At 29.4% G+C, this 22509-nt stretch overlaps 7 protein-coding genes across 7 annotated transcripts; 2 read left to right on the top strand and 5 right to left on the bottom strand.

Annotated features, from left to right (window-relative positions):
- Window positions 1-3310: 3310 nt before the first annotated feature.
- Window positions 3311-5698, bottom strand: GO595_000478 (calcium-translocating P-type ATPase, SERCA-type; the record flags this gene model as incomplete). The annotated part of the gene is made up of 1 exon (XM_067917943.1): window positions 3311-5698. One exon carries the CDS (start codon window positions 5696-5698, stop codon window positions 3311-3313), a length of 2388 nt encoding a protein of 795 aa, XP_067779258.1.
- A 1899-nt stretch (window positions 5699-7597) lies between these two features.
- On the top strand, window positions 7598-8431 carry GO595_000477 (uncharacterized protein; the record flags this gene model as incomplete). The annotated part of the gene is made up of 1 exon (XM_067917933.1): window positions 7598-8431. One exon carries the CDS (start codon window positions 7598-7600, stop codon window positions 8429-8431), a length of 834 nt encoding a protein of 277 aa, XP_067779257.1.
- A 2341-nt stretch (window positions 8432-10772) lies between these two features.
- GO595_000476 (uncharacterized protein) lies at window positions 10773-11384 on the bottom strand (the record flags this gene model as incomplete). Its single annotated transcript, XM_067917922.1, has 1 exon — window positions 10773-11384. The coding sequence occupies one exon, from the start codon at window positions 11382-11384 to the stop codon at window positions 10773-10775; it is 612 nt and encodes a 203-aa protein (XP_067779256.1).
- Window positions 11385-11744: 360 nt separating this feature from the next.
- Window positions 11745-12398, bottom strand: GO595_000475 (AMY1; the record flags this gene model as incomplete). Its single annotated transcript, XM_067917911.1, has 2 exons — window positions 11745-12120; window positions 12298-12398. 2 exons carry the CDS (start codon window positions 12396-12398, stop codon window positions 11745-11747), a joined length of 477 nt encoding a protein of 158 aa, XP_067779255.1.
- Window positions 12399-12540: 142 nt separating this feature from the next.
- GO595_000474 (putative beta-amylase) lies at window positions 12541-13017 on the bottom strand (the record flags this gene model as incomplete). The annotated part of the gene is made up of 1 exon (XM_067917900.1): window positions 12541-13017. One exon carries the CDS (start codon window positions 13015-13017, stop codon window positions 12541-12543), a length of 477 nt encoding a protein of 158 aa, XP_067779254.1.
- Window positions 13018-13498: 481 nt separating this feature from the next.
- Window positions 13499-15094, top strand: GO595_000473 (TBCC domain-containing protein 1; the record flags this gene model as incomplete). Its single annotated transcript, XM_067917889.1, has 1 exon — window positions 13499-15094. The coding sequence occupies one exon, from the start codon at window positions 13499-13501 to the stop codon at window positions 15092-15094; it is 1596 nt and encodes a 531-aa protein (XP_067779253.1).
- Window positions 15095-15602: 508 nt separating this feature from the next.
- GO595_000472 (uncharacterized protein) lies at window positions 15603-16211 on the bottom strand (the record flags this gene model as incomplete). Its single annotated transcript, XM_067917878.1, has 1 exon — window positions 15603-16211. One exon carries the CDS (start codon window positions 16209-16211, stop codon window positions 15603-15605), a length of 609 nt encoding a protein of 202 aa, XP_067779252.1.
- Between the last annotated feature and the right edge of the window lie 6298 nt (window positions 16212-22509).

Genomic DNA, 22509 nt, shown 5'->3' with positions numbered 1-22509 from the left:
AAACAATTGGATTTCTAATTATTTTTCTTATATGGCAAGTAATAAAAATAATAGTAGATCATCAGTGTATTCATATTTTGATAAAATATTAGTGAACTTTGTAATGATAAACAAAAATGAATAAAATTTGGACTTATCCAAAATTAAAAAGGTAAAAAATATTCATATCAAATACCTTCTTTTTAGTAAGCATTTTAAGTAGTATTATTTCTATCATGCAATAATTTAACTATTTGAGTATTACCTTTTGAAGTTGCTAACATTAGTGCTGTTTTAAATAATTTAAATGATTCCCAAATTTCATTTTGAAATTTGAAATTGTTAAAATAAATTCCAAATAAAGCAAACATATATTCTTAGCATTAATATCAATATCATCTTTACCAAGAAGTAATGTAGTTATTTTTGTTTGATTGTTTGCAACTGCAATCATAAGTGATGTAAAAAATAATTTAAATAATTTCCAAATGTTATTTTGAAACATAAAATCATGAAAACAAATTGCAAATAAAGCAAATATATATTCTTAGCATTAATGTCAATTCCGTCTTTCTCAAGAAGTAATTTGACGATTTCTAAATAGCCTTTTGAAGATGCTAATATAAGTGCTGTAAAGAATAATTTTAATAATTTCCAAATTTTATTTTGAAATACGAAATTTATATTATAAATTTTAAGTAAAACAAGGAAATGTCTTTAACATTAACATCAATACCTTTTTGTTCAAGAAGCATTTTAACTATTTCTGTATGACCATATTCAGATCCTTTAATAAGTGCTGTGAAAAATAATTTTAATAATTTCCAAATATTATTTTGAAATATAAAATTATTAAAATAAATTTCAATTAAAACAAATAAATACTTTTAGCATTAACATTAATTCCTTTTTGTTCAAGAAGTAACTTAACTATTTCTATATGACCTTTTTCAGATGCTTTTATAAGTGCTGTATAAAATCCTTGAAATAATTTCCAAATATTATTTTGATACAAGAAATTATTAAAATAAAATTTATATAAAACAAATAAACATCTTTAGCATTAACATCAATTCCTTTTTGTGCAAGAAGTAATTTAACTATTTCTATGTAATTTTTTTCAGATGCTTTTACAAGTGCTATATAAAATATTTCAAATAAATCCCAAACATTATTTTGAAATCCAAAATTATTAAAATAAATCATAAATAAAACACATAAATATCTTTGGCATTAATGTCAATTCCTTCTTGTTCAAGAAGTAACTTAACAACTCCTGAATGACCATTTTCATATCCATACATAAACGCTGTTTTAAATAATATAAATAATTTCCAAATACAATTTTGAAATAATAAATAAATAAAACAAATTTTAAATATAACAAATAAATATTTTTAGCAGTAACGTCAATTCCTTTTTGTTCAAGAAGTAATTTAACTATTTCTGTATGACCATTTTCAGATGCATGCATAAGTACTGTCCAAAATAATTCAAATAATTTCCAAATATTATTTTGAAACATTAAATTATTAAAATTAATTTTAAATAAAACAAATAAATATCTTTAGCATTTACATCAATTTTTTTTTGATCAAGAAGTATTTTAACTGTTTCTGTATGACCATTTTCACATGCATAAAAGAGTATTGTTCTAAATAACGTGAATAATTTCCAAATTTTATTTTGAAACATAAAATTAATAAAATAAACTATAAATAAAACATTTAAATATCTTTAGTATTAATATCAATTTCTTTTTGTTCTAAAACATATTTAACAAGTTCAGTATTTTCTGATTCTGATGTAGAAAATAAAATGTCTTTTGGTAATTGATGATCTTTAAGGAAGTATTTAACAAGAAATAGATTTCCAATCTTTGCTGATTCACTGATGAAATCTTCGTTAATTTTCATTCCTTCATCAATTAGAAATGAAAGAATTTCATAATTATGATATGTTATACATTTCTTTCCCAATTGTTCCAAATCTTGAATTTTTTCTAATTTGTTTTCATAAAAATATTTAAAGATATCATTTCGATGAAATTCAATTGCTATTTCATATGTGTTTTCAAATTTCGAAGAATTTTGTGCACATAAATGAAATATCTCTAAATTTCCACCTGCAATCGCAAATTTACCTGAATCAATTAAATTTGCGCCATTCATAATTAAATACTTAAAACATTTAACTGATCCAAAAAATGCAGCAAAATCAACTAATGTAACATTTTTTTGATTTATAAATGTACTTCGTTCATAAAGTGATGGCTCAATTGTTTGATTAAAATCAAAATTCGTTTGTGATGTTATTTCTTGAAGTTTTTCAACTTCATCATTTCTAATCATTTTCGAGATTTCATTTGGATTTTCTCCTTCTTTAATTAATTGTTTATGAAGTTCAGAATCATCCTTTAGTGTTTCTTTATAATTACTCATATTGACATTATAATAAAACTTGGAATATTCGAAGTCTGGTCTGTCGAAAAATGACTTTAAATAATTATATTCGTTCATCTTATGTAAAATGTAACTTGATTCAGATGTGCGCTTTTTGGCAAGATAATTCGCAAATATATTAAGTACTTTTGAAGAAATTTTATTGTTCTCTTCAAATGTTTCAATTGTATTTAGTAATTTAAAATATAGATCTATATCATTCAATCTCGTAAGAAGTTTAAAATATATCATTTGACTTATAACTATATTGAAGGTAATCGGATGAATATAATCAAATTTTTGAATCAGTGAATTTATTGATTGATTATAATTTTTTGAGTTCAAACCAAAAATTATTTGCTTGATTGACATAAGTATTTCCCATTCGTTTTGAGTTTTTTGATTTGCTTTTTCCATTTGTGTGTGTTTTATAAAAATGCCAGTCAACACACTTTTGTTGGAACAAATTTGTCAAAATATAACTGCTAAATTATATCAAAAAGTGGATTTTAATCTGCTAAAAAGTTCAAAAAGTCATATCGATTAACGTTCACTAATCATTATTTTCAATGGGTTTTTCTGCAATGCATGTGGCATATATTATTTGTTGCTTATATCACCAATCAATATTTTCAACATAGATTTAAGTATTTATATAAATAATTTTTTGTTTAAATAATTTTTTTGGGAATGCAAAACGATTAATCTCAAAATGAATTTTTTGTCAAAATGCATTAATGAAAAAAATGAATTAAATAAAAAGAAAGTGAATATTTTTGAAATAAAGAAACTTCTTAAATCTCAATTTCAATGAAAAAGAACGAAGTCAAAAACTTATTTATTTTGTCCATGTTCATGTGCGCCAATAAACAACATTTATATTTTGTTATTCAAAATATTATTCTTAAAATGAAATTCACTACGAAAAGGGGTATAGTAAATACAAATGATGTTAACCATTGCATTGGTTCTAGCCAAGCTAAATGAAGTACATTTCCTATTTGTCTAACACATGTGAAACAAGCCAACAATGAAATGCTGATGACGATGAACACTGCCAATTTAATACTTTTATATCCACTACCCGAAACAGCATCAATTGCATTCATAATATAAACTCCTAACAAAGTTACAGCAGATAATGTTGCTGGGACGTCATCTATAAACAATGATTTCATTGAATTTCTTTTGCCGAATAAAATTGATTGATATGGAATTTGGAGACCGTTAGAATCAAATGAATAATAATACAGGGCTGCCCCAAAAGCCGATACGCCGCCAACGATACCCGAAACGACAAACCGTATGACACTTTTTGCCAAAAAGTTCTTTGTTTTCTTCTTTGTCATGTAAACATTTGAAGCGATACATTGAGTAAATGGAAGAGTTAATAAACTTAAAACGAGTATAACAGAAGATGAGAACTTACATTGAATACCAATAATTCCATAAATCAAGTAATTAACGATTTGTGCGATTCCACACGATAAAATAAATCTTAAACAAGCGATTGAAGTTAATTTTGTTGATCTTGAGAACATTGCAGCCTTTGATATCGAATTCAACGAGTTATTCTTCAGTATCATTGAAGAGACGCCTCTAATGCATTCGTTACTATTACTTAAAGTAATTCCTACATCAGAAGATCTTAATGCAGAGATATCATCAACATTTGTTGAAACGAATCCAACGAATTCATTGTTTTCTTTAAGATGATTTATAAGTTCGATTTTTTCGGCTGAAGAAAATCCGCAAAAAACATTTTTTTGTTTGATAATATTTTTCTTTTCTTCATTGCTCATTTTAGACCATTGTTTATCATTAATAATATCATCCTTTGGAAAACGTAACATTTCGGAGTACATTGAAGTTATCTCTTCGTCTTCATTCGATATTAAAATTGTTTTAATGTCGGAACTCTTACATAGTTCGATTGATGAAAGTGCGTCCTTTCGAAGTAAGTTCGATATTGCAATACCTGAAATCCATACATGATTTCCATTATTATTCTCTTTGTAAGAAATTCCTTTTGGTATAAATTGTTTTGCCCAAATGTTTGAGCATAAATATTCAAGTTTCTTTCTGAGTTCATTCGAAATTAGTTTTTCTTCACCAGTTTCATCATCAACATAATATTTACATTTGTTTAAAACTTTCTGATAATTTCCGATTTTATATATATTATTATCACATTTAAATACAATTTTGTTTTCATTGTTTACAATTACTTCGGTTTCTTTGTTACGTTTTATTGATGTCCAAGCTTTTAGAAGTTGAATGTTTGGATCTTTATCGAAAACTTTATGCATTAATTTATTTGCGAATATTTGTAACGAAGGAATTCGTTTATTAGATGAAGTAATTACAAAATTATTTTCATTGTATATAATTCCTGGTTGATCGATAAGCATTAAAGATATTATTAATTTTTCAATTGCTTTACGTGAATTTAAATCAGTACATTCTTCATCATTTTGTGTAATTCTCCCATTTAGTTGATATCCTTTGTTTTCAACATGAAATAAATCAACAAGTTCATTAGAAATGGTTGAAAATTGATTAACTGTTAATATGTCAGATGCTAATGTTGAAAATAAATCATAACAAAGAACAGATACATTTCCAATTGTATCAATGGAATGCGTGTCAATAACTATTGTATTGTTCTTTGACATTTCATGTGACGCAATAATTTGTGAATTACGTAAATATAATGAAAGATTCTCTGGAATAGAAACAATGGCTAATGCAAGAGAAAGACGAAATATGATTAAAAGAGTTTTTGTGTCTTTCGGATTTTGAACGTTTAAAAGGAAAATCAAAAAACATAAAACGATGATTAAAATGGATGATATTTTGCTAAAGTTATTAAGTTGTGAAATAAGACGTTTCCCAGATGGAGTGGAACGAACTGAAATTGTTTTGAAGTCTTTCATTGAGGAAACTTTGATAACAAGACATTGAAGATTTCCTTTCAAAATAGAAGAACCTGCAATGATTTCCCCTTCTCGGTTGGTGGAGGTTGTAAGCTGTGAGTTTTCATCAAGAGTTTCGTATTCAACAGTTGGTGAATTGACATTTAAGATTAAAAGACCTGCTGGTGCACGGTTGCCAGAACTTAACTCAATGATGTCTCCACAAACAAGATCTTCACCATTGACATTTGTGATGTGATTGTTTCGGTGAACTTTGAAAGTTTGTGATAAATATTTAAATGTTTCTTTTTTAAGATTTCTGTTTTTATGCTCAAAGTATATTGATATAAAGGCTGTTATCATAAGAGAAATTAAAATAATCAATGGCTCGACGTAATATTCAAAGTTAAATTTAGGGTTGATATTATTAATAATCGAATAGTATGCAACAAAGGCTGAGCAAAGAAGGCCAATCACAGTTGTGTTCTTGAATTGGCTTAAAATTAAGCGAAAAATATTTTTTGATGTTGTTATTTTCATGCAATTGTTGCCAAAATTTTGTCGATTAGCTTTTATTCTTTCATTTGGAAGTCCTGTTTTTGGATGACTTCCATATTTACTTAGTTGTTCTTCTACGTATTTCCCATAATCCATTTTGCTGGTTGACTTTTTGGTATGTTATTCTAACGGCTTATAAAAGCGCGCGATTTGTCATGTCTAAATTGAGAAAGAAACGATTCTAACCGACTATTTTAATTTTTGAAACAAATTGACATTGGCAAATAATTTTTGAATGAATATGGAATGTCATTATACCTTTTATCAATGTTTTTTGTAGGTAAAATATCATCGATATATTCACATCCTTCCAAAGATAAAATTATTGAAGTTCAGAAGTGTCACAAATCTGATTTTTTCATGGTAATTTCAACACATTCAATTACAACATATGAACAAACATCTTCTGGTTTATCACAAAATGTTACAATGAATTTTCAATCTAAACTCGAAAATGGGGAAGAGCTTATTCATATGATTAATGATGGTGAAATTGTTTTGATTTTAACTACATTTGGCAAAATCATTTCACTGAATGTAAAGCAAAATCATAAGTTACAACTTGCAAACATTTATGTTCACAAAGAATCAAAGTTTGTTACAATTTGTTTTTGTGATAATCATTTATTAATTGGAGATGACAAAGGAAAATTATTCATTTTTTCAAAAGATTTCAAAAATGTTTATTCAGAAAACATATCAAATGTTGCTATCCGTAGTATAAATACTTCTAAATCAAAATGTATCATTTCATTTACCGATTCAACTATTGTTGAAATGCCAAAAGAAGATGTTCTATCAAAAGAATTTTCTTTTGATAAAGCTGACTTCAAATCGAAATTTATTTTATCTACTGAAGAGAGTGAATTTGTTGTTTTTTGCACACCAACAAATGAAATAATAATTACAGATTCTTTGGGATACTATCATTCTTTCACAATCCAAGACCTTAACTCTTTGTCTTTCTCTGATGATGGATGCTCTCTTATAGCCAATTGTACAAACGAAATTTGCGTTTGGAACAAATTTTACATGCGGTTTTTCTCATTCAAAAAGTCGATAGAGAACGTTTCTTATTCCACTTCGTTTTCATCTGATTTCGTTGTAACTGTATCTCAAAGCGGAATAGGGTGTTATCCTATAATAAAAAGAGGTACTTCTAGAGATTCTCTCTTATACTCTCCCTCTCAAATTATTGAATTTAGATCAAATACAAATGGTTGTTCAATTTTACAGCATGAAATAAATTCTTTAGGAATAATCAAGTTTGTAGCCTCAGATGCATATGGAAAGTTCTTTGCTATTGCAAGTGAAAATCAAGTCAGCATTTTTAGTAGATCTTCCCAAAAATTGTTTACTCCAAAACACAACAAGGTTTCGATTGAAGGGATCGAGTGGTTTGGTCGCTACCTTTGCGTGATTAACTATGATTCAAAAAATAATATTTACACACTTTTTGTTTACAGAGTCATGAGAGAGAAATTAGACATTCTTAGGAGTTATCTTTTAACTTCTAAACCACGTCAAATGAATAGCGATTCTTTTTCTCTTGTTATTGCTTGCAAAAAGAGTATTAACGTTCTCAACGATAAATTTGAATTGAAAAAGTTTCCAAATCAATTGAAATTCGAAAAAATTTTTACAAGCACAAAAACAAATCAAATTATTGGCCTTACTAATAACAAAAACATGGTTGTAATTTCCATGAATGATGGAAATATCATCAAACAATTCTATGACATTGATGATTTCTTTGGTGTCACAGAATACAATCTAATCATTTCAATCATTGGTCCTAAAATAATGATTGGCTCTTTAAGAGACTTAAGCCTTAAAACATTTATTAGTACAGAATCTGTTCCAATTGGTGTCAACTCATCAATTTGCACATTTTTGTCATTTACAAATTCCTATGGAACTCTTGAAGTTTCATATTTCTTTGACTTTGCTATATTCAATAATGTTGAAAAAGATCAGTCAATAGTTTCTAAAATGCGATGTCTTAATGAAGATTTATTGAAATTTGTTGCAACACAGATTTCGATTCTAAATCTTCGCCAACACCGCTACAACGAGTTCATTACGTTCCTTCGATACTTCCCAGACATCCGTGATGAAATTATTGTTAATTCAATTCGAGCTGTTGAAAGTAATGAAAGAATTGGAGTTTATGATATCATCGGAAAGCCATCAGAATACTTCAACAAGCTTGATCCAGAGATTTCTTCGAGGTTACTTCCCGTTGTACTCGATGAGGAAGGGTTCTTCAAGATGTATCCGCTTTGCTTCTCTTTGATAAAGCATTGGAAAAGTGACCCCGAAAAAGTGGCAAATTTATTACGTTTACTTATTCCGTTGACCGTTAAGGCAGAAGCTATTGATACTGAAAATGTTTCTGTGGGAGGAATAAAAATGAGTGTAGATAAATATGGAGATGTGATGGATGAATTTTATGGTTTGTTACAGGAATGTTACAAATCTATGAATGAAGAGGATTCGTTACGATTGAAAAATATTACAAAAATACAAAAAGTATAAAAAATTCGTTCTATAACTAAAGATAAAATTGTTCAATAAAGATCTAAATTATCACATTTGTGAACTATTTTTATTCTGTGCAAATGCAGTCAAACATTTTAAATAATTAGATATCTTTCATTGACCATAACAAATGTTGATAAAACATTATTAAAATAATTGTTTCTGATGAAGTTTCGACATTAAAAGAAATGCATTTGAGAGAAATGAATTACTTTTAATATTTTTCGATTTTTTCCCCAATGATATTTGTTTCAAATAATACAAGACAAGAAAGTCATTGAATCACTATTTATGAGAGTTTGTATATATTTTATATATCTTTAAATAAGTCCACTAAGATAGCACAGAATTTGGAATTAATTTATTCCTTATCCATGTTAAAATTATGGGGCTGATACCGTACTTTGTATCGCTTTAATACTCTTTAATATATTCATTCTAATGAGATTTTATCTTGTTTCTTTTACTAAAATTTTGAGGAAAATATGAAAAATATGGGATTGAATTTTTTTCTTACTTTGATATATAAAGAATCTTTATTGAGATCATGATAAAAAAATACAACTTAATAAAATAATTTAAAAAGTTCTCAATAATTGTACTGAATGAAATTATGATCAACAATTTTTGGGATATACAAGTGATGTAATTACATTTTTTAAATACAATATACAAACAACAAATTTATTTATTCTATTACACAACAATTTATTCATCCTCATTAATTAATTCTTCCATTGTGTCTTCCACAATAGCAATCAATACATTAATTACCATTCCACCAGTCAAGAACAGCCACGAAATCACGAATCCCGTTACTAACCATTCCGAAGCAGCAGCGTGCTCATTTAATTGGTCTTGGGTGTCCATACATACGTCAGTATGCATCAACGAGAACATAATTTTCATTCCTCTCAAGAACCCCAAAAACAACTCCGAAAAATGCCCGAAAAATCCGATTCCCATAAACACGAATCCGAAATAAAATGGCAAAAATCCGAAAACTAACATCAAAGTTCTCCCGATAGACTTCGAGAACAATCTAAACACAAACCACGTTTCCTTTTTTAATCTCAAATGTCTAAACAGACCTATGCAATGTAACAAACCAGCAAAAGACAAAAGAAGTAAAATGTTTTCATGTTTCCCATAATCATATCCCACAAATTTAACAAATAACAAAACAGATACAAAAGTGACAAACTGATATAAAAGATTAAATAATTCACCGCCATCAACTTTCCATAAAAACGCCCGATATAACGAAATGTAATTCTTTGTCGCATATTCTTTCGCTTGTTTGGCAAACGAAAAAAGTCGTAATATCGTCATGATGATCGCAAAGCTGTCCGCAATAAGTAACGCAATTGGTATAATGGTAACAGACAACTGACTCGCAAGCTTCAATTGACCTTCTTCATATGTGTTCGTTTCAACAAAGATACTGTTGATGTCGAAAAAACCTAATTCTGGTTCACGTGTAAATGTGATGCTATAAGCAATGTTAGTATGAAATTCAGTGGTTCCAGAAACTCGTGTTAGAAGATATTCCATTTCAAGATTGGCTTCGTTTGTTCGTGGAAAATATTCTTGGAATAAATCTCCGACAATTGAAACATTATCTGATGTAAGAATATATGAAAAATTCGTGTCATCGTCTAGCGTAAAATCTAAAAATAAGGGAGAGCCTTCAGAAATTAAATCTTGTGATGGAAAATCATCAACAAATGTAAAAAATTTTTGAGATGATTCTTGGGATTTATTAATTACTTCTGCCTTGAAGTATAACGATGTGGTTTCATCTTCTTGCTCAAGAAAATAATCATTGAATATTGATTGGAAATTAAGAAAAAAATGAATTTTACAAGCTTGATATGTAAGGGCAAAAAAAATGTAAAGAAGAACTATAAATAAATCAAAAAGAGGTCCCCAAGGTATGATATGATGTCGTTCCCATGTTCTGAGATTATCATTTTTTGGTATATCTAATTCATCATTTCTGTTATTTACAAGTAGGAGCTTTGTGTCTTGTTCATGATGTTGAATCAATGTTCCGAAATTATATAGAGTTCGATCAAGTACCCTTTGCCTCGACATCTGGAAGGAAAGCCGATAGACAATACTCTATCGCACATAAAAAACAAAAAATTATTTTCTCACAAATATGAAAAATTTCTGTGTTTTAAAAAATGTCATTAAAGAACAAAATCAATCATCCAAATTATATTTTTGTAAAAATGTTTTGAAACTAACTCCAAGCAAAGTAAAAACAGAAACCATTATTAAGTTAATAGGAAAAAAATAGTGGTTTAGAATTCCTTTAATGATGGAATCTAAATTAGCAGATGTGGCATGTCTTCTTCTGGTCTTCTTGAGCCTTTTCTAAATCTTTATTGCCTTCAACCATATCGGTTTTAGCTTCTTCAATCTTATTATCAATTCTCACAACAACTTCATGATCAGCTTGAACTTTATTGTTGACTTGCTCTGTGATTTCCTTAAGAGCCTTCATATCTTCGACAATGTCTTGAGTTTGTTCATGAATAAATTGGAGATCTTCGGCATCATGTTGAACTTGAAGTTGATCAACATTACCCTCGGTGGCTTGGAGAGCTTTTGCATCCTCAGCAGCATCTTGAGCTCTTTTTTTATCCTCAAACTTTTGAATTAGTTGTAAAATATTTGGTTTTTGTTGAGAAAACTCATTAAAAACTGGATCAAATATGGCTTTAGCTTCCTGGTTATTACCAATTTTACCTTTTATTTGGTTGCTTAATTTTTCCAATTGGTTCATCGTATTTTTGATTGCTTTAATGGTGTTTTCTTCCAAATCATGTTTTTTAAGATTTTCAATGTTTTTTTTGACTTTAGTTTCCCACAGCTTCTTGAAATTAGTCACATCAGACATTAACTGATTTGTTTGTGGATGATTTGAAGTAGCAAAAGACATTAAAATGCCACTTTTTGTCAAAAAGAAGGTTCATTGAAATAGGACTTCCTTTATGACACTTTTTATAATTTTGAAAAAATAAATAATTGAAAATTCGCAATAGTTTCAAAATTAAATCGTTGAAAACCAGCAGCACTTTTCGATCGGCTTTGATAGAATCACGTTCAAAAAGTGAAACCGATACTGTCGATTTTTTTTCACCAGTTTACTTCAATAGGATCAGTCAAGATTTCATCACAAATGTATGATGAAGTTATTGTAATTCTTTTATTATTTATTATTAATTCTTTAGAAAAAAATTGTTTTTATTTTATTATTTATTTATTCCATAGTAAATTCAGCCTAAAGACCATATTTACTTTAAGCGTTGTTCATTTGGTTGACGAAGTTCTTGAATTCGTTAAAGTTGTTGTTCATCAAGTTATCGCACAGCCTCAGGTACGTGAAGGTTGACAGTCCTTGCGGCACCCACGACTTGATTTGGTTGTACGCCGCCCAGTCGTATCTCTCGAGCGCGTTTTCTCCCTCGAACTTGAGGCCCGCGTTCTTCGTGTCGCGTAAGATCTGCGCAACGAGTGCCGGCGGATTGCTTCCTGCGCTGTAGTCTTCGCCGGTCATCTCGAGGCACGTGAAGCAGACTTCGATGTTGTACTGCTTGAACATGTTGATCAAGACTTGGTAGCCGTCGTAGTCCCAAATGTTGTAGTATCCGGCAGTGAGCTCCGCGCAGTGGCAGCTTGAGTGTAGTGCCAGTGGATGCCAGAGATTTTACACGAGAGGCGGAGAGAGCTGCCAAAGATTTCGCGTGCGTCTTTTAATACGTTTGCGCCGTGCTCAACTAACAAATTGGAATACCACTTGTTGAAGAACTTGCCGTATTCGATGTTCCAGCCGTTCGCCCAATATGATGAACCCCCCTGGACGAACGTTGTAGTCGCCGGTGTCCGTTGGTGGTGAATCCCATTCTGGATGACCTGCGGCGGCCGCTGCTTGCTTGAACTTGCTCTTCATCATTGGATCGTAGCATTGGTATGCGCCGCAGCCTGAATACGTCCACTTGTCAAGTTGATATGATGGGTAACGAATTTCGCCGCATGGTCCTGCGCCAACTTCGATCTCGATGATTGTGCCGTCGTTGATTAAATCAATGAACTCATCACGAAAATGCAACCATGAAGTCATGATACATTTGGAGTGGTGTACGACCATTAACTTCGATATCATCGTAAGCAAATGAAATATATTCTGAGTCTTTGTTACCGAAAACATCAATGAAGTATGGTTGCATTGAACCTTGGAAAACAAAGTCTGGGATTGGGATATTGCATGTATCACCAACGTTACCACCGCAACGATGGAATGACATGACTGGAATGATTTTAAGACCCTTGTTCTTCATCATATTGAAAACTGTTCTGTAGCCTGAAAACTTGTAATTCTTTTGTGATTGTTCGCAAATACCCCACCAAACATCAATCATTATACCTTTGACATTAGCGCCTTGAAGTTGGCCAAACCAATAATCGTATTTGCCTGAATCGAGAAGATTTTGATTTGAATCGAACATGGCAAGTGGTGCCATAACGAATACATCACATCCGGATAATGCAGTACCGAACAATAATGCAAACATTTTGAGTTTTGAAGTGTTTAACCTCTTCCACCTCCTGCCACAATTTTCAATGCGGAAGGTTGGTTTTCTTTGTGCATTTAAAATTGAATGTGAACGATTATTTTTATTTTAAAAAGTTGTAATTAAACCCCCCCCCCCCCAGAGAAAGACGTTCTACCAAAAGTCAACCTTTCTAATAGATGTTTTTAGATCTAAATTTATAGATGCATGAATATGTTCGATATTCTTTTAAGCAAAGGAGAATTTCCAGCTAAGCTAAAATATTGCAGTATAGTACCAAATTTATCCATTTAATTTCCATTTTAAAAAACTATTAGTTACTAACACTAATGCATTTTGATTCCTTGTTATTATTCTTCAAATAATTGAACTCAAGTTATGTGTTAATATGAGATTTCAACACCTTCTTTGTCCAATTCCTCTGCGCCTTATCGTACATTATTGCATACTTTACATAACCACCTGGTTATATTTTCAAAAAATGTCCGAACTTTCTTCTAAACTTTGTCTTAATTGGGAAGTATTCGAGCTCGCAGCAATTTCAACTTTTTGTACAACAGAAATATCGCTCGAGAAAATTCGACTTTTTGCTCAAAAATTTGATGATTTAACAGATTTCCTTACGTTTGCCCAATTTAAAGAAGCCGTATCTCAAATATTTAGATTTAATGCAAATCAAATCCAAGCAATATATTCAACTCTCACATGCTTCATAACAAAAGATGCAAATGAAGCACTTCTTCAATCTCAATTATATCTTGCAGATCCTTCATGTCTGCCGTCGCTTACTATGAGGGTTACTGATATGCTTTGTTTCTTATTTGCTTTGCTTGTCAAAAAGAAATTCAGAGGTGTATCAGAAATTTCAAACATGGAAGCATTTCCATCAAAGTTGGCACCAAAATTATCTCCAATTAGTTCAAGGCTCTCAGCTTCTGATACGTCTGTTACTCGTGTTATGACATTAAAATCACCATTACAACCCAGACAAGAACATTCACCATTACAGCTCATGTTACGTTATTTCATAAAAGAGTTTCCTCAATTCCTTCAAATCATTGCGCCAAAAGGATTGACAAAAATACATCTTCAATCTTTATCATTTTTAATTGTAGCATGGATAGGCCCAAGTTACAACCACAGGTTCTCTGACCTCATGGTTGCATTAGATCTTCTTCAAGATTGCGAAGTTGAGTCAACATCCAAATTTGAACATATCATATACCCATTATTAATCTTCATGAAAGAGGCTGATCTTCGTGATAATGTCTTTTTCTCACCTATTGCGTACAGGCCATCGATTCCACGCGCCGTTCAAGAACTTGAAACAGATCAATCAATTATTCTTGAAAAACCAATTCTCATTGAAAAGAAATCACAGCACTATGAATTCGTTGATCCAACTTCTCAATGCCAAGTTTTTATCCACGATTGTCGTCATACGGTTGTATATATATGTGGTCCTGTTTCATGTGTTTTCATCAGTCATTGTAAGGACTCCACTATATTTGTTGGAGCCGCTACATGTGTTCATATGTCTTATAGCATTAATAACAAAATTATTGCTGCATCACGTATGGTTCATCTTGATGCTTGCACTCGTTGTACCACATATCTCCTCACCAACACCAACCCACTTCTTACTGGGAACAGTACGAAGATCACATTGGCACCGTACAATGCGCTTTACACCAAATTCGGCCTTGACATACTTTCAGTCGGAATTAATCCGCAACTCAATTTTTGGGGTGACCCAATTGTGATGGGGTCACTTGGGGTGTCCCAATTTGAGAAAATGGCACCTGAACGGTTTAGTCTGTTTTCGGTTGTATTCAATTGGGAAAAAACGGCTTCAGTGATTAATCCAATTATACCGCCCGAATACCTGAAGGCATTAGAAACAAAAAGAAATAAAATATTGACATTAAAGGCGGACTTGGATCGAATCAGGGATAAAAATCCGGAATTGTATAATAGACTTGTTCAGGAATTTAAGAATGTTTCTAATAAAGTAGTTGCAGATGAAGGCGTCATGCAACAGGCAAATTGGCTTTATACCTTATTCCAGGATGAATAAAACATATTGTTCATTTAATTTTGTTTTGTATTAATGATTAAATAAAAAATTGATTCAAACGCGAAACAATTAAATTTAAAGTTCTTAAAACTTTTAATTCTTTAGTTTGAATTTCTCATAAATAACAAGAATATTATTGGAAAATGCGTATTAAACAGATCGCAAAAGTGTAAGATCAATTACAATATACTCAAAGATATTCTCGATGTTTTTTGCCATGAAAAAATTGAAGTCAAGCAACAAAAAATGAAAATAAATCAAAAATTTTTAAATAGTTTGTTTGAAAATAGAAATTTTAATATATCTGTCCCGAAAAAGTTAATTAAAATCTGAAAAGAAAATCCAGAAAAAAAAATTTTTTTTGTTAAAATTCTCCTACTTTGTAGAAGTGAGTGAAAAATACAAATTTAAATAAATAAAATTAATTAAATATTTTCTCTATGAATAATGCTACAGCACACGTAAATATTTTTCACAGTTATAAAATCACATTTAACATTTAGTCATATCAATCCGAGCGTGAACTCATACTTTCACTTTCGTGTACATATGGGTCTTGTTCTATATGTATTTCTCTATATTTCTTTGAATGTATTTCCCGTTCCATTTTCCGACTATTTTCTTTGATTTTTTGGGTATCTTCCTTTGGAGGTATCAAAGGAGGTAATTTTCTATCCGCACTTCTGCTCGGCGATCTCCTTGTTCCAAGTAATCGCGTTGGTGATCCCTTAGATTGCGGCGAATTTCTTGATTTCGGCGACGGTTTTGAATTCAATACGTTTTTGCGGTTATTTGATGCTTGCTCTGCGATTTGCCTTTTGGAGAGTAAAACAATGCGCTGTTGTTCTGCGTTTTCTTGAAAGATACGGATCTCCTCCTTCTGTTTCCGGATTAATCTATTTTTGGCAATGGTGTATTCTTTGTTGAGACGCCTTTGCGCTTCTTCAGTTTCTTTGCGCTCTAAATTCTCTGCTTCGTTTTTCAGATCTTGCGCTTCATTAAACTCCCCACAAAGTGCAAGATTATGAGCAGATTTACGAAGCTCTATAAGTCGTTGAGATGGTCGGCGATATTTATCTGGCATATCTTCTTTCCATTCTGTTTCAAAAGCTTCCATTTCGTTTTTATGCTTTTCGTGAAGCTCTGAAAGTTTGTCCTGCGTTCTTTCATCATGTTCATGTATTTTTTGATCATATCTATGGATTAGTATTTGAAAAAAAATGTTTCAAAAAATAGTTTTATATTTTTTGAAACAAAAAGTACATACTTTGTAACCATCTGATCTGTTGCCGATTTTTTTGCTTCATGTTCTGAGCATTTTGAAGCAACTTTTGCTCGTATTTGCATTTCTGTTTTGCAGCGTTCTATAAGTTCGCTAGCATCGCGAGCTTTTATGTATTGTTCCTTTTCAAGAAAATTTTCTTTAAGTTCACGTAAATAATCTTGAAAAGATTGTAATTTATCATCATCAATAAAGTCAAGTGACTTAGATTTAGCGGCCTGCTTTCGAATCTTCTCCATATTTTTTGCTAAATATTTGCTTTCAGAATTTTCGTCATGTTCCATTTAAACGCAGAACTACGTTTAACGGTTTCTAATGATGTCAAGGTGATTTGGCCAAATAACCCCTGAAAAATGTTGATAACACAGTCAAAATTCAGGAATTCATATTGTAGAAATTTGGAACTTTTTCGATTTTGAATGGCTTATTAAACCTTGTCTTTTGTCCATAAAACGTTAATTTCATTCGAATTTCACAATCTTTGTTACACCAGGTATGAATAAAATGTATATATTTCGATAATCTTTAAAATCAATGAAAAAATAGATAATAAGAATTAATGCATTTTATGCAGATATCAGTTTTAAATAAATTCAATATTTATAATCATATTAATGATTTTTATCAATTTAAACTGTGCATCATATAAATCGAACTTAAATATGATGAAAATTATATTTGTGAATAGGGTCGTCCCAAGCTGCCCAAAATATTGTGCACATGCCTATTTATAAACGAAGAAACTAAAAAACATAGGAATTGATAAAATAAAACAAGTTCATTCATAAAAATCCTTGGGTCCTATCTATAAAAAAATTTGAAACAATATAGAATGGATTTTTGCTTAAATATTGAATTTTAAAACAATCCCCTCAGTTTGTTATAAAAATAATAATACCAATATTAAAAACATATGTTTTTTGATTAAAGCATCATTAAAATAAAATAAAAAATAAATTAATTAAAAAAAATTCAATTTTGGCAAATTTCGGATTTGGATTACAATTTCATATAAACATATTCTATGTATACTAGCATATTAATGCTCAGCAAATAAGAGCATAAAAAAATCCTGAATTTTCACAAAAATCATTTGAAAAAATAATACCAAAAAGTGACAATGGCTTGTTGGACTAGCTCTGTAAACCATAACAGTAAACAATGAAATCATTGAAAAAGTTACATAATTGCTTGGAATTGATAGTACCATTGAATATCTAAACCCTCAAAATTTCAATACTCAATTGAAAATATAAAATGCTTTTGCTCTTGCCCTATTTTTCGTGTTCACTGTTTGAAGCCCTCATAAATAAAAATATTCATGTAACTGGTGAAAGTTTAGAAGAAGCATATAACAATGCTTTGAGAATTAACGAATCAACAGATTTTTCAGAGGTTGATATTATCAATGGCGAAATTAAATACAGCACGGACGACTGGGATGTGATGGATAAAATTCACTTTTTTTCAATTTCTAGTGGTGTTTCTATTGCTGATCCTGATAACTTTCCGTTACTTATGGGGAATATGCAAAAACTGATTAACGTTTCAATAGGAATTCCGTTACAAAACATCTCTTACCTGTCGTTCGAATCATTTACACAATTAACGCATGCTTATTTTGCTAATATTTCTCGATTTAATCCATATGCGTTTTCTAACTGTTACAAACTGATTTCAGTTGAAGCTCCTACTATAAGCTATATTGAAAATAGTGCATTCTATTTTTGCATAAGTCTTGAAACAATTATAACACCAAATGTTACAGAGATAGCGAATTATGCATTTTATAGCTGCTCACTATTAAAAAATGTAAGTTTCCCGCATCTTAAACATTGTGGATCTAACACGTTTGAACTTTGTTCATTCTTATCTATAAATTTTCCATCACTTGAAGAAGTTTCTCCATGTATGTGTATTTCATGCGAGAGTATGAAAAGTGTTTATTTGCCAAATGCTGTTGCAATTGGATTATATGCTTTTTTCCAATGTTCTTCTTTGATAGATGTTTATGTTCCAAAAGTTGTGAATATTTCTGAAGGGGCATTCAATTCTGCGTATCGTCTTGAGAAACTTGATTTACCTTCTCTTGAAAATGCAGATTATGGTTTTATCGGCGAATGTATTAAACTATCTTACATTTCAATGCCTAAATTAAAGAATGTTCCAGAATATATGTTTGCCAACTTAAAATATATCGACACAGTTATTTTTCCGAGTGTTGAAACAATAGGAAAACATGCTTTTCATAGCTGTCATTTGTCTAAAAACATTTTTGAAAATCTTAAGATCAAAAAAATTGATGATTATGGATTTGCAGACCTGTATTATGCATATTCTTTGTCATTTGAATATTGCGAATACATCGGAAATTATGCATTTATTTTAGCACTTATGCCGTCTTTAATATTACCAAATGTTAAAACATGTGGTGATTATGCATTTAGTGATTCCTTTTTTTACGATTTATATCTTCCTTCGCTTGAAACTTGTGGTGATTATGCATTTTTAAACAATGAATTGCTAACAAATATAACGCTACCACGACTTATCAAAGCTGGAAATTCGCCATTTGAAGGATGTCGTGATTTGAAAGTCATTAATTTGCCAAATTTAATTAATGTCAGCGATTACTTCATATCTGATATAAATATAAGTAATTTTGAGTTTTTAAATTTAAGATATATTGGATCATATGCATTTACTAAAAGTATTGTTGAAACAATTAATTTTCCAAATGCTTTAATTATTGGCGATTATTTTTTATATAATTGTAATGAAATTACCAGTGTTTCATTGCCAAATCTTGTTCAAATTGGATCATTTGCATTTTATAACTGCAGTAATTTAATAAATGTTTCATTACCAAAACTTAATAATTTTACATCGACATTATTTTATCAATGTGATTTGATTCAAAGTATTTATTTACCAGAACTTGAAATATTTGATAAATATTTTTTAAACAATTGTAATGAAATTACCAGTGTTTCATTGCCAAATCTTGTTCAAATTGGATCATTTGCATTTTTTAACTGCAGTAATTTAATTAACGTTTCATTACCAAAACTTAATAATTTTACATCGATATTATTTTATCAATGCGATTTGATTCAAAGTATTTATTTACCAGAACTTGAAATAATTGGTGAACATTTTATATATGATTGTTATAATGTAAAACATATAAATTTACCAAAAGTCAAAATCATTGAAAACACAGCATTTGTTAATTGTAGTTCATTAACAGAACTTTCATTAAATTCTATTGAGTTAATTAAATCTGGACCGATTGCATTTAATTGTCGAATATTAAAAATTATATCTATGAATTCGCTTTTAAATGCACCTTCATCATTATTTTATAATATTGAAAGTCTTGAATATGTTTCACTTCAAAACTTAATAAATATTAAAAGTTATACATTTTGTAATTGTCGAAAATTATATGAAGTTAAACTTCCAAGAATATCAATAATAAATTCAACAAATCCATGTTATGAATTTTCTAAATGTTCAACACTTGAAACACTTGAATTACCAATGCTTAAATATATTTATGGAAGAAATACATTTGAATATTGTACATCATTAAAAACTATTTCTTTTCCACAATTAAAAACGATTAGTAAATCAGCATTTTTAAATTGTATAAATTTAAATAATATTTCACTTCGAACGATTAATACACTTCCATCATATTGTTTTCAAAATTGTATTTCATTAAGAACACTTTATCTTAATGAAGTTCATACAATTGAAGGTGAAGGACATTTTTCAGGATGTTTTAATTTAGAAATATTAAATATCACGAAATTAAGTACAGTTGATGAAAACTCTACGAAAATATTTGAAAATTGTACAAATTTAAATATTCTTCTTTTACCGACAGATCCACCAAAATTTAATGATAACATATTTTTAACGACAACGAAAGATAATATCACTATTTGTTTACCTAATATTGAATCATATGAAAAATATGATAATGATTGTACAGGATCTGAATGTGTTGAAAATTATTGGAAAGGAATTAATATTAAAGTTGATGATGATTTACGAGATAAATGTGCAAAATATGTTGAATTATCGAATGGATTAAGTATAGCTGTTATCGCAATAATTTCATGTATTGGAGGTATTATTTTATTATCAGGATTTGTATTACTTTTTTGTTTATATCGGAAGAACAAAGCTGAAAAAGAAATTCTTGAAAATATGCCTCACTTAAGCATTTCGATAGTTGATCCTATTTAATTTGTTTAAATTATTTAAAATTTATATATACTACAAATGTAATTTACTGAATTATATTGTTTTCCGAATAAATTATATATCTATGATTTTTTTTAGATAAATAAAATATTTTAGTGTACTATTTCAGATATTAAAATTTTACATTTTTCATTAATTTATGTTCAAAAATGATCTTTACTTTAAAAAAAATGTTTAACATATATTATTTAGTGAAAATAATAAATTGTATTAACGTTATTTATTGAAGTCTTCTGCCCTATTTGTGACATTGCAGTGTTTTTGTGTGTCAAATAATAATGTGGAATACCAAGCTAGTTTCAGAATATCCATCAAGATTCCATGGAAAGTTTTCGATTCCATAATAATTTTTTCACCTCATTTATGTATTCTCCAAGTTTCATCCGCACACACACACACACAGCGCTATTGAAGCTTCGCGTGATACGCTCGCTTCAAGCCGCGCTACATAAAAGAAAGCATTAACGATAGAGGATGATTGAAAATTAGGATTAACGGTCGAGTTTAAAATAAGCATGTGCGAAAAATCTAACTATAACTTGTAACGTAACGTTACCTGTAACTTTGACATTTTGGAAAAAAGAAGAAGAATAAAGAACATGAGATGCAAAAACCAAGGTTACGTTACGTTACAGGTTATAAATTAAGTCTAGTTTTAAAGTAGTAATTTGATTTTTTAATGCAACTAAAAAGATGTCAGAAGTTACAATCGACATAAACGACAAATTCTGTTTAATGGACATTAGAAAAAATAAAAACTATGATTTAAACGGAGATGAAGCAATAAATGATTTAAAGAAATGTTTTTTTTTTTTTTTTTCAACACCTGAAGTATTTATGTTTAAAGATTATGACGCAGTGAATGATTATGTTAAAGTAAGTTATACATCAGAAAACGTTGCGAAACAAAAGCTAAAGAAAATAATTATTGGAAGAAGGACCGAAGGAAACAAAACAAAAAACGTTTCCGCTTGGGATTTATATTTAGAAAATACAGAAATATTTACGGTAAAAGCATTAAAATTTTATTCAAATGATCCTCAAATTTTTTCTTACTTTAGAGGTTATGATTATAAAAAGCTTGATAAAGTAAAAACAGAAATTATACAACCGTTTTTAGATCACGTCAGAGAAGTAATAGCAAATGGTAATGAAGAAATTTATAGATATATTTTAATTTGGATTGCATCAATTCTTCAAAAACCAAATTTCAAAACTGGAGTTGCTTTAGTTATATTAGGAAATCAAGGAACAGGAAAAAATACATTCTTTACAGATGTAATATGCAAATTAATGGCGAGATACGCAAATGAAAATGTTACGAATATAGAATCAGTAGTCGGTAAATTTAATGCAACATTAGAAAACAAAAAATTACTGGTTTTAAATGAACTACAAAGTATTGATACAAATAAATTTTTAAATTCTGATGCGTTAAAATCTATTATAACAGATAAAACAATAAAAAAAAAAAAAAAAAATGAACCGATGAGAGAAACAGAAAATGTTGCGAATTTTATAATGGTATCGAATAATGATGTTCCAATAAAGATTGAAAGTTATGATAGAAGATATGTTGTAACAAAAACAAGTGATAAGCATTTACAAGATTTTGATTATTTCTCAAAACTTGCTGATTCATTCACGCCTGAATTTTATGAAAATTTATTTACATTTTTCATGTTAATGGATGTGTCGAAAGTAAATTTAAGAAGAATTCCGAACAGTGAAGCAAAAGAAAATATAAAAGAAGCTTCAATGTCAAGTTATGAAATATTCGCTAGAGACAATTACGAAAAAATCAAAAACATAACAGGTCCTGATTTATTTAATTTATATTGTGATTTTGTTGAAAAAA

The sequence above is a fragment of the Histomonas meleagridis genome (genome assembly GCF_020186115.1).
Source record: "Histomonas meleagridis strain 2922-C6/04-10x chromosome Unknown contig_104, whole genome shotgun sequence".
Taxonomy (NCBI): domain Eukaryota; phylum Parabasalia; order Tritrichomonadida; family Dientamoebidae; genus Histomonas; species Histomonas meleagridis.
The sequence above is the reverse complement of the archived record's forward strand: the minus strand, read 5'-3'. Positions and strand labels throughout refer to the sequence as shown.